We start from the raw sequence: 12546 nt of genomic DNA, 5'->3' as shown, positions 1-12546 counted from the left end.
TAATTGATGAATGAAGGAATTACTGTCTTTACTGGCCAGACATAAAGATCAAAGGACATGACCATGATTACCAAAAAGATTTCACCCCATTCATGGGCCAAACATGGTTGACCCCCTCCCCAACTCCCTTTTGAGACAGAGTCTGCCTCCAGGCTGGAGTGCAGTGGCACAATCTTGGCTCACTACAACCTCTGCCTCCTGGTTCAAGCGATTCTCCTGCCTCAGCCTCCTGAGTAGCTAGGATTACAGGTGTGTGCCACCACACCTGGTTAATTTTTGTATTTTTAGTATAGACAGGTTTCACCATGTTGACCAGGCTGGTCTCAAACTCCTAACCTCAAGTGATCCACCCACCCTGGCTTCCCAAAGTACTGGGATTACAGGCATGCATCACTGCACCCAGCCCCCAACTCACTTTAGCTGTAGCTCCTTGTCTCCAGCCTTGGCTGCATCCATCTTGACCCGAACCCAGAAAGTGACTGGCTCAGCCATGTGTTCAGGGCTGCAGGGTTGCAGGGCTGCCAGCCACAAAGTCACCATCTTGCAGCCCTGGGCCTGTTTACCCAGTTTCTTCAAACTCTCTACTTGCAGCCGGAAGCACCTGTGCAACTGACCAGAGAAAGGGAACAGACCAAACTGGAGAGGAACCAGTGAGTGTGCATGGTGGAAGGGATGTGCATGCATAGGCGCATAACCACATGGTGGGGGAGGGTTAGCAGGTGGGCCTCCTGCACCACCCCCACCGCAAGGCAGGAGATCCCTAAGAATGAATTACTCAGTGCCTTCAATTCAGAGGCTCCAATCCACTCTACCCCCATGTTCATCATCCACACCCTTGAAAACCTGCTTATCCTCCTGTAATCCTCAGCAAATGGCACTGCCTTCTCCTGAGTCACAAATGTGGGGCCATTTCTGATGTTCCCTTCTCTGCCTCTCCCTCCCAGCCAGTCACCTACCAGGTTAATCCTTGGCTCCTTGAACCCATCCTCTGCATTCCATCCCTCAGGCAGCTGCTACGGTTCAGTCCACCCTTCCCCGTCTAGGCTGCTATGGGCAGCCTGATTACCCAGTCTTGTCTCCTGCACTCCATTCATCACAGCAAAGTCAGGGAAATCCAAAACGCCCGTCTCTGCTGTCATGCCTCCACTTAAATCCTTTGGAGGCTCATCACCTCAGTCAAGATGAAACCCAAGCCTCTCTATGACCCATCTTGCTTGCCAATCCCGCCAACGCATCAGTTCACAGGTATTCTTGTTTAAGAACACTGGGTCTCACTCTGGTTGCTCCAAGGACCATCTGGGGGGATCTTTGAAAATATTCAGATGCCTGGGCTCCAGCACTAGAGTCTTGTTTTTTTTTTTTGAGATGGAGTTTCACTCTGTTGCCCAGGCTGGAGTGCAGTAGCACGATCTCGGCTCAGTACAACCTCCACCTCCCGGGTTCAAGCGATTCTCCTGTATCAGCTTCCTGAGTAGCTGGGATTACTGGCACATGCCACCATACCCAGATCCTTTTTGTATTTTTAGTAGAGACAGGGTTTCACCATGTTGGCCAGGCTGGTCTCAAACTCTGGACCTCAGGTGATCCACCTACCTTGTCTCCCAAAGTGCTGGGATTACAGGTGTAAGCCACCACACCCAGCAAGCAGTAGAGATTCTGATGCAATTAACTTAGGGCATTAGAATTGCTTTAAAGGTCACTCAGGTGATTCTAATATGCAGCTCAGCTGGAAACCAGTAGCATAGGACCAGGCTAAATATAAAAAATGAGTCAGGCTGGATGCGGTGGCTCACACCTGTAATCCCGGCACTTTGGGAGGCCAAGGCAGGTGGATCACCTGAGGTCAGGAGTCTGAGACTAGCCTGGCCAACCAACATGAAGAAATCTCATCTCTACAAAAATTAGGTGGGCATGGTAGGGCAAGCCTGTAATCCCAGCTGCTACTTGGGAGGCTGAGGCAGGAGAATTGCTTGAACCCAGGAGGTGGAGGTTGCAGTGAGCTAAGATCAAGCCACTGCATTCCATCTTAGGGGAAAGAGTGAGACTCATTTCAAAAAAAAAAAAAAAAAGTGAGTAGTGAGTCAATCTAAAGAAAAACACTAAGTAACAGTCCAGTGAGGTTTGGGAAACATTGCTCCAGATACTAGTGCCAACATGCTGCTACTAACACCCCACTCCAAGGCAGGATGCTGGCTAGGTAGGCCCTTTCCTGCCACCCAAGCCCCCCACCACATAAGCTCCCCTCCTATACTTCTCATTCCCTTGTACCTTCTCAGGAGGCACCGCAGGATAAGTGCCTGGCTTCACCAAACCCAGGTGCTGACAGAGGGGCTCGGAGATGGCACAGGCCTCAGCATAGAGCTTGTGACTGTAGAAGCTATAGGCCAAGTTACTGGTGTAAGAAGCTGCAGGGGAGAAAAGGGACAATTGACCGTAGGAATGGCTCCCACCACGCTCTCCTCTTGGAGAGGCACCAGAGAGAGGCTCAATCTGTGGTGAGCTCTGCAGCTTCCAATCAGATAGGAACCCCTACTGGTAGGAGTGAGGAAGGGGCAGCTCTCCTCTTCCTGCTCCAAATAGGCCCATGCCTTCATTCTAGTGTGGTGAACCCATACTACTCAGCCCATCTGCACTTATTTTACAAACCAGACCTCTCCTGCCTCAGGGCCCTGGCACTGGGTGTTTCTTCTGCCAGGGATGTTCTTTTCCTGATACCCACATGGCTAACTCCCTCACATCCTCCAAGCCTTTGCTGATGTCACTGTCTCAATTAGGTCTACTCTGAGCACCTGATTTAAGGTGGTAACTTGTCCCACGTCATGCACCTTGGACTCCCAATTCCCTATCTTATCCTGCTCTGTTTTTCCTTTTCCCCCATATTTCTTACCACTTTCTAATATGTTGATAATTCACTTATTTACTGAGTTTATCTTTTCCCCCAAACTAGAATGTGGCTCTGTGAGGGAAGGGATCTTTGTTTTATTTACTGACACATCCAAGTACTCAAAATAGTGCACGGCACACAGTGAGTACTCAAATAACATTTGCTGAATGAATAAATGATAATATTTATGCAGCTTCCTGGCTATCAACACAGATGACTGAGAGAAAATAAAGTCAGTCTTCAGTATTCTGTGGGAGGAATTTTTCTTTTTCTTTTTTTTTTGAGATGGAGTTTCACTCTTGCTGCCCAGGCTGGAGTGCAATGGTGCGATGTCAGCTCACTGCAACCTCCACCTCACAGGTTCAACCGATTCTCCTGCCTCAGCCTCCCAAGTAGCAGCTGGGATTACAGGATTGCCCTACCATGCCTGGCTAATTTTGTATTTTTAGTAGAGACAGCGTTTCACTGTTTGGCCAGGCTGGTCTCAAATTCCTGACCTCAGGTGATCTGCCCACCTCAGCCTCCCGAAGTGCTGGGATTATAGGCCTGAGCCATCACACCTGGCCAGAATTTTCATACTAACAATTTTTGTTACTTCTAATGATATTTTTATCTCTATGGCTAGGTTCAACCACTAAGAATATAAAAAGTTCTTTAGAACCTTCCCATGACTGAAAACCTTAGAATTATGAGGCTTAAACTAACAGGCCTTGCTTTTTAAAATGATGGGGCTGGGCATTGTAGCTCACGCCTGTAATCCCAGCTACTCAGAAGCTGAGGCAGAGGTTGCAGTGAGCCAAGATTGTGCCACTGTACTCCAGCCTGGGTGACAGAGGGAGACTTGGTCCAAAAAAAAAACAAAAACAAAAACCCCACAATAATTAGCAGAGAAGTGTGCACCTGTAATCCTAACTACTCAGGAGGCTGAGGCAGCAGAATTGCTTGAGCCCAGGAGGTGGAGGTTGCAGTGAGCTGAGATCATGCCACTGAACTCTAGCCTGGGCGACAGAGATTCTGTCTTTTTTCTATTTTTTTATTTTTGAGACGGAGTTTCACTCTTGTTACCCAGGCTGGAGTGCAATGGCGCAGTCTCGGCTCACCACAACCTCCGCCTCCTGGGTTCAGGCAATTCTCCTGCCTCAGCCTCCTGAGTAGCTGGGATTACAGGCACGTGCCACCATGCCCAGCTAATGTTTTGTATTTTAGTAGAGACGGGGTTTCACCATGTTGACCAGGATGGTCTCGATCTCTTGACCTCGTGATCCACCCGCCTCGGCCTCCCAAAGTGCTGGGATTACAGGCTTGAGCCACCGCGCCCGGCTCGAGAGATTCTGTCTTAACAACAACAAAACCAGAAAAGCTATTAGGATAGTGATTGCTGGTGGGGTTTGAAAGGGGACCCAAGGAAGGATATAAGGCTATAAGTCTGTTACTTGACTTAAATGTTGATTATGGGCCGGGCGCAGCAGCTAACGCCTGTAATCCCGGCTTTGGGAGGCTGACTCACCTGAGGTCAGGAGTTCAAGACTAGCCTGACCAACATGGTGAAACCCTGTCTCTACTAAAAATACAAAAAGTATCCAGGTGCGGTGGCACATGCCTGTAATACCAGCTCCTCGGGAGGCTGAGGCAGGAGAATCGCTTGAGCCCAGGAGGCAGAGGTGGCAGTGAGTGGAAATATATAAATTTTTTTTTTTAAAGATAGGGTCAGCCAGGTGCGGTGGCTCACACCTGTAACCCCAGCTTGAGTCCAGGAGGTTAAGACTGTGTTGAGCTGTGACTGTGCCAGTGGACTCTAGCCTAGGCGACAGAGCAAGACCTTGTCTCAAAAAAAAACCAAAACCAAACCACTTAAATATACAGAAAGGTTATTTGTAATGACTTCTGGGTTCTGGTTAAGTGAAGAGAAAAAATAAACATTAAAAAAAAAAAAAAATATATATATATATATAGAGAAAGGTCCTAAGGTTGCATATCAGGTACAACTGTTAAATGCCAAGTTAGATTCCGAAAGTTGAGGCAACAGGGTCCACTATTATAAATTAGCCTTGCCCAGGTGCAATGATTCACGCCTATATTCCCAGCCCTTTGGGAGGCCAAGGCAGGTGGATCACTTAAGGTCAGGAGTTTGAGACCAGCCTGGCCAACATGGTGAAACCCCATCTCTACTAAAAATACAAAAATTGGCTGGGCATGGTGGTGGGCGCTTGTAATCTCAGCTACTCGGGAAACTGAGACCACTGAGGCGTGAGAATTGTTTGAACCTGGGAGGCTGAGTTGCAGTGAGCTGAGATCACACCACTGCACTCCAAACTGGACAACATGATGAGGCTCCGTCTCAAAAAAAAAAAAAAAAAAAGCCTCATCACTTCTCTACTGGTGTTTAAAACATAGAGTAGCTGGTACTTATACATTTCTTTCACTGCCTCCTTGAACCATAGGGAACCCTCACAGTGGTCAGAACCATGCAGCAAGTACTATTCACCTGCCTAGTGGGTGATGACCCTCCCACGAACTCTGAGACGCAGGGCACTAACCAGTCATCCCCATGTAGTCCGTCAACTCCTGGCCTGACAAGCCCTCTAAGGCCTCCAGCATCCAGACAACGGTAGATTTGCAGCTCTCCACTAGTTGGGCCAGGTCAGCCAAACCAGCTACCTGAAGGGACAAGAAGGGCTTGAGGGTGACGAGTCATGCTGGGTCCAAGATGACCTCCACCCCACTCCACACCCAAAGCCAAGCAACCCCAAAGCTCTTTGAAGGCAGTAGAGCAACTGCAGACCCTATGAGCCTTGTCCAGGTTCCTTGATTCCCAGACAGTACCTGACAGCCTTGTGCAAAGTCATACACCACCACAGTGTAGAGGTGAAGTCCCTGAAAGTACATCTGAAGAAAAGATTGCTGTTGCTTGGAGGAGCCTCCACACATCTGAGGAAAGAGGCGGAAGGTTGGTATGAGGAGCAGAGATAAAGAGGGCTCCGAGCTGAAGACTAATCCATACTCCTGGAGAGCTGACACAGCCCAGAGAGCAGGAAGAAGGACATCCAAAAGGGCTACTGCTCTCTCAGGATAGACTAGACTGCTTGCTGGCTGGCTAGGCACAGTCCAGAGAGCAGCCTAACAAGGAGGGAGCCAGGACTTCTAGATCTTGCCCAATACCCTAGGCTGGTAGTGAGTCCACAGAACACGTCCCCACCCTACCTCCAGGTCCTTAACTCACACCATCATCCTGCAACTGCTGCATGAGAGAGCAATACCCTCCAAGAAAAGCAAAGAGGTTCAGAACACCATCAAGTCCATAGCGCCTCTTGGTGCCTCGCTCCAGGCCTGAAAGGAAGAACTGGCAACTTTCATACAATGCACGAAGCGGGTGCGACGGTGCCTCCATACTATTGCTCAGGACAGCTGATGCCTTCATCAGAAGCTGGGCCACTGCCTGAGGTCCTTCCTCCCCAACCTGCAGCAGTTCAACCCCTAGCTGACATAGCTGAAGGCAAGGGGACAGATTGGTGTTCCGCAGGTAACTATGAGCCTTCTCCACTGCACTGATGGCTTTGTCATGGTGGCGGCTCCAGCAAAGGCGACGGCAGTGTTCCAAAGTGAGCTCCAAGAGGCAGAGGGCCCTCTGGGGAGAAAGAAGCCCAGAAGAGCTCTCTGTCTCCCCCACCAAGGCTCTGATCACGTGCCTGGAGAGCAGGTCATCTAGGAAATCAGCATCTGCTTCATTTAGACCATGCCCACTGGCATCGAATAGCTGATGGGCAGCTACCACTCGACAGGCTGTTGGCGAAGCAAAGTGAGGAATCTCACAAGCGGTACTTTCATCCTCCAAGAGTACTAGGAAGCTCAAGGCCTTCAGCCGAGCTGAGAATGCATCTCTCCGTTCCAACAGGGCTTCTGCCCCCTTCCAAAGCAGAGAAAAGCTGCCCCGAGCCACAGCCTCATAGTCCTGGGGAGCAGCCTGGCGAGAGCACTGCACCAAGCAGTCATGGAGGGGCTGAGCAAGGCGGAGCGTGGCCTCTGGGCTTCCTTGTGCAGCAGTATTCCGAAGCAAGACGAAGAGAATTCGTTCCAGGTAGAGGGGAGGACGCTGGGGGGTAGACACCAAGTAGCCATCACAGGCCAGCTCTGCCAGCTCCAGCAGGCTCCCCAGATGCCTAGGGCAAGCTAGCTTAGCAGTCAGCTGTTGGTTGCAAGCCCTTAGGATGGCATCACATGCTTGTCTCCTCTCAGCATCAGACCGGCTGCTGGGAAAACCAGCTGGAGGCTTGGACAGGAACTCCTAGGAGTAGAGTAAGATATGAATGGGGCTAGCAAAGGCAGGAAAGAGGTAGAGAAAGTAATTAGAAATAGGGTTGCGCAGAGAGGGTCCCCTACTTAACCATCTCTTCAAAAGGCAAACACAAAACAGCTCGGTTGGGAAAGCCAGGTGTATTCCGAGCCAGGCAGCACCCCCACCTTCAAGTCGGGCAGCAACTCTTCAGCCTCCTTCTGGCTGCTTAGCAGAGTCCCAAAGTTGGCTCCTTTGAAGTTCCTCATGATACTGGAGAGCTAGGGAAAAAGAGGCCAATTAGTGAAGATTGTTAATGAAGCTCACTGGAGGAAGGGAAGAGGCCTGAAGGCCGTGAAAGGAGGGAAAGAATCACATCGGAAATTTCATCGGGGAAAAAAACCCACACCGGGACGCCGGGCTCCCATTATAAACTGACGTTTTCGCTCTTCCTTCCTCCAGGCAGATCCCCGCCTTCGCTGCCACACCACTCACCGCGCTACCCGGAGGCCTAGGCCCAGCCCTTCAGCGCCCCGGGGCCGTCCCAAAGCCTCCCGACACTCCATCCCGGAGCCACCCCCGCCTCCCCTCGCGTCAGCTCTGGGGATCCCCTCCACCTTGGCTTGTACCCACGCTCACGAATCCCTTCTGGCCTCACCGACCCAAAAGTCGCCCTCTTTCTCAGGTCCAAGACTTAGCCGCCAGACAGAACTGCGCGAGGATCTAAAACGTAACCTTCGTTTTCCGCGCCAGCCCCTCCTTTCAAATATCCCCAGTGGCCAATGAGCGGGCGCGGCGTAACGCCGGGCGCGCGGTACGCTGGGAGTTGTAGTTTACCTGCCGCGCTGCGCGCTCCCGCGGCGCCCTGGAGGTTCTTGCTGCTCTGTACGTTAAGGCCTCTTGGGGGCGCGGATTTCCCCCTTTTTTCCAGTCTGAGCTCAGGCTCAGTTTCTCAGCTACCCGTCGTTTAGTCGCTATCGGTAATGCCAGCCTTTTCCCTCCTTTTCTTTATCTTCAGAGATTAGGCAAGAGTTTACGTTTCTTTCTTTCTTTTTTTTTTGAAATGGAGTCTCGCTCTGTCAGCCAGGCTGGAGTGCAGTGGTGCGATCTCGGCTCACTGCAACCTCCGCCTCCTTGGTTCAAGCGATTTTCCTGCCTCAGCCTCCCAAGTAGCTGGGACTGCAGGCGCTCTCCACCATGCCCGGCTAATTTTTTATTTTATATTTATAGTAGAGACGGGGTTTCACCATGTTGGCCAGGCTGGTCTCGAACTCCTAACCTTGTGATCTGCCTGCCTCGGCCTCCCAAAGTGCTGGGATTACAGGTGTGAGCCACCGTGCCCGGCGGCCTGAGTTTAAGTTTCAAAAGAAGAGAAATAACAACAAAAAGAACTTAGTTGGGAACTCAACGGGGTTCAGGTTTCTAGGAAAAAAAAAGGGTGTAGACTTCTATGAATTTTTTTCTTTTCTTTCTTTCTTTTTTTTTTTTTTTGAGACGGAGTTTCTCTCTTGTTACCCAGGCTGGAGTGCAATGGAGCGATCTCGGCTCACCACAACCTCCGCCTCTCGGGTTCAGGCAATTCTCCTGCCTCAGCCTCCTGAGTAGCTGGGATTACAGGCACGCGCCACCAGGCCCAGCTAATTTTTTGTATTTTTAGTAGAGATGGGGTTTCACCATGTTGACCAGGATAGTCTCGATCTCTTGACCCCGTGATCCACCCGCCTCAGCCTCCCAAAGTGCTGAGATTACAGGCTTGAGCCACCTCGCCTGGCCACTCTGAATTTTTTTTTCTTTTGACAGGGTCTTGCTCTGACACACAGGCCAGAGTGCAGTGGGAGGATCACAGCTCATTGCAGCCTCGAACTCCCAGGCTTAAGTGATCCTCCCTCCTCAGCCTCCCAAAGTGCTGAGACTACAGGCATGCACCGCCACGCCCAACTTCCAACAAAATTTTTTAAAGATAGTTTACTAGGGGAACTAAAATGAATACCCATGGCGACCTCCGGCTCTCTCCCCCTGCCTTCCAGCCTTATCCCTTACTCCTTCCATTGGTTGTATGAGAAAGATAAGATCTGGTGCTCTTTGATGGGGGATAGAGGGTAGTGGGTGGGGTGGGATTTGTGAGTGGCCGGAAGAACTATGGAAATTCATCCCTTGGGATATTTCACAGTCTTTAATGGCTTATGTTTCCTAAGTACTAACCACTTCCCCAAACACAGATTAAGCTGTCTCTTTTTTTGCTTTTGTTTTTTTCTTTTTTCTTCTTCATTTTTTATTTTTTCTTATTTTTTCTTTTTTCTTTAATCTGTCTCTTTTTCTCTTTCCTCCCTTTACCAAAGATTTCAGCTCAAAACTGGTTATCAGCTTAATGAACTCTACTGGATAATTCATCCTTCTCCATCATTTTAGAGCTCTTTTATGAGTTGCGAATCTAACTGAGAAGATTATTTTTGTAAAAAAAAGAAAAGAAGGCTGGATACGGTGGCTCATGCCTGTAATCCCAGCACTTTGGGAGGCTGAGGCGGGTGGATTACTTGAGGCCAGGAGTTCAAGACCAGCCTGGCCAATATGGTGAAAAACCGTATCTACTAAAAATAACAAAAATTAGCCAGGTGTGGTGTAGGGGGGCCTGTAGTCCCAGCTACTTGGGAGAATTGCTTGAACTTGGGAAGCTGAGGTTGCAGCAAGCTGAGATCCCGCCACTGCACTCCAGCCTGGGTGACAGAGCAAGACTCAGTCGCAAAAAATTATTTTAAAAAATTATTCATCACAGTACTCAATTTCTCTTGTTTACACCTTAGCTATCAGTGCTAATTTACATGTTGTTTAGCAAGCATTCTAAGACTTTTACCCAATGTATTTTATTATACCTACTTTTTTAAAATATAGAAATGAAGTCCAGGTGTGCTGGCTCACACCTGTAATCCCATCACTTGGGAGGTTGAGGCGGGCAGATCACCTGAGGTTAGGAGTTTGAGACAGGCCTGGCCAACATGGTGAAACCCTGTCTGTACTAAAAATACAAAAATTAGCCAGGCGTGGTGGTGGGTGCCTGTAATCCCAGCTCCTTGGAAGGCTGAGGCAGGAGAATCACTTAAACCCAGGAGGCAGCTGGGCGTGGTGGCTCACGCCTATAATCCCAGCACTTTGGGAGGCCGAGGTGGGTGGATCACGAGGTCAAGAGATTGAGACCATCCTGGTCAACATGGTGAAACCTGGTCTCTAGTAAAAATACAAAAATTAGCTGGGCATGGTGGCGTGCACCTGTAGTCCCAGCTACTTGGGAGGCTGAGGCAGGAGAATTGCTTGAACTCATGAGGTGGAGGTTGCAGTGAGCCGAGATCGCGCCATTGCACTCCAGCCTGGGTAACGAGCGAAACTCTGTCTCAGAAAACAAAACAAAACAAAACAAACCCAGGAGGCGGAGGTTGTAGTGAGCTGAGATCACACCATTGCACTCCAGCCTGGGTGACAAGAGAGAGACTCAGTCTAAAATAATAATAATAATAGGCCTGGTGCGGTGGCTCATGCCTGTAATCCCAGCACTTTGGGAGGAGGCTGAGGCTGGCGGATCAGGAGGTGAGGAGATTGAGACCATTCTGGCCAACATGGTGAAACCCCCCAGCTCTACTAAAAATACAAAAATTAGCTGGGCATGATGGCCACACCTGTAGTCCTAGCTACTTGGGAGGCTGAGGCAGGAGAATTGCTTGAACCCAGGAGGCAGAGATTGCAGTAAGCGGAGATCACTCCACTGCACTACAGCCTGGCAACAGTGCGAGACTCTGTCTCAAAAAAGTAATAGTAATAGTAGATATATACCATGGAATACTATACAACCTTAAAAAAGGATGAGATCACATCCTTTGCAGGGACATGGTTGAAACCATCACTCTCAGCAAACTAACACAGGAAGGGAAAACCAAACACCACATGTTCTTTTTTTTTTTGAAATGGAGTTTCGCTGTTGTTACCCAGGCTGGAGAGCAATGGCGTGATCTCAGCTCATTGCAACCTCCGCCTCCTGGGTTCAGGCAATTCTCCTGCCTCAGCCTCCTGAGTAGCTGGGATTACAGGCACGCGCCACCATGCCCAGCTGATTTTTTGTATTTTTAGTAGAGACGGGGTTTCACCATGTTAACCAGGATGGTCTCGATCTCTTGACCCTGTGATCCACCTGCCTCGGCCTCCCAAAGTGCTGGGATTACAGGCTTGAGCCACCGCGCCCAGCCCATGTTCTTACTCATAAGTGGGAGTTGAACAATGAGAACACGTGGACACAGGGAGGGGGACATCACACGCTGGGGTCTGTTGGGGGGGTTGGGGGACTAGGGGAGGGATACCATTAGGAGAAATACCTAATGTAGATAATGTGTTGATGGGTGCAGCAAACCACCATGGCATAGGTTTATATAACTATGTAACAAACCTACACGTTCTGCACATGTATCCCATCACTTAAAGTATAATAAAAAATAAAGGCTAGGTATAGTGGATCACACCTGTAATCCCAGCACTTTGGGAGGCTGAGGCCAGTGGTTCATGAGTTGGGAATTCCAGATCAACCTGACCAACATGGAGAAACCCTGTATCTACTAAAAATACAAAATTAGCCAGGTATGGTGGCACAAGCCTGTAATCCCAGCTACTCAGGAGGCTGAGGCAGGAGAATCGCTTTAACCTGGGAGGCGGAGGTTGCAGTGAGCCAAGATTGAGCCACTGCACTCCAGCCTGGGTGACATAGCGCGACTCTGTCTCAAAAAAATAAATAAAAATAGCCGGGCGCGGTGGCTCAAGCCTGTAATCCCAGCACTTTGGGAGGCCGAGGCGGGTGGATCATGAGGTCGAGAGATCGAGACCATCCTGGTCAACATGGTGAAACCCCGTCTCTACTAAAAATACAAAAAATTATCTGGGCATGGTGGCGCGTGCCTATAATCCCAGCTACTCAGGAGGCTGAGGCAGGAGAATTGCCTGAACCCAGGAGGCGGAGGTTGCGGTGAGCCGAGATCGCGCCATTGCACTCCAGTCTGTGTAACAAGAGCGAAACGCCGTCTAAATAAATAAATAAATAAATAAATAAATAAAAATAAATAAAAAATTTAAAAAATGAGATAAAATAAGAAGCATGTCCTATGTCAAGCATATCATCATATGAAGATATCAGAGATGCATGCATGACTCTTACAGTCTTCCTGTGGGCTTTAATTGTTTTAAGGAAAGACAAAAATATAAAAAACAAGTTGCAGAAAAGTATGATCCAATTTTTATTAAAAAAATTTTTTAATGCCAGGCATGGTGGCTCATGCCTGTAATCCCAGCACTTTGGGAGGCCAAGGCGGGTGGATCACGAGGTCAAGAGATCGAGACCATCCTGGTCAACATGGTGAAA

At 49.3% G+C, this 12546-nt stretch overlaps 1 protein-coding gene across 4 annotated transcripts in view; it reads right to left on the bottom strand.

Annotated features, from left to right (window-relative positions):
• ESPL1 (extra spindle pole bodies like 1, separase) overlaps positions 1-11124 on the bottom strand; it is a 32051-nt gene extending 20927 nt beyond the window's left edge. The window contains exons 1-7 of one of the 4 annotated variants that reach the window (XM_074402681.1): positions 7992-11124; positions 7343-7435; positions 6105-7166; positions 5708-5812; positions 5422-5542; positions 2269-2405; positions 416-609 (exon numbers count right to left, since the gene is read on the bottom strand). In XM_074402681.1, coding sequence (XP_074258782.1) covers positions 416-609; positions 2269-2405; positions 5422-5542; positions 5708-5812; positions 6105-7166; positions 7343-7423 — 1700 coding nt within the window. In that variant the 5' untranslated portion in view covers positions 7424-7435; positions 7992-11124. Of the gene's footprint in view, positions 1-415; positions 610-2268; positions 2406-5421; positions 5543-5707; positions 5813-6104; positions 7167-7342; positions 7436-7787; positions 7915-7991 lie in introns of those variants that run through there. The other 3 variants (XM_074402680.1, XM_039471858.2, XM_039471859.2) reach the window with 3 other exon arrangements.
• Positions 11125-12546: the final 1422 nt, after the last annotated feature.

The sequence above is a fragment of the Saimiri boliviensis genome, chromosome 7 (genome assembly GCF_048565385.1).
Source record: "Saimiri boliviensis isolate mSaiBol1 chromosome 7, mSaiBol1.pri, whole genome shotgun sequence".
Lineage (NCBI taxonomy): Eukaryota > Metazoa > Chordata > Mammalia > Primates > Cebidae > Saimiri > Saimiri boliviensis.
Note: the sequence above shows the minus strand (reverse complement) of the source record. Positions and strands in the feature narration are given on the sequence as shown.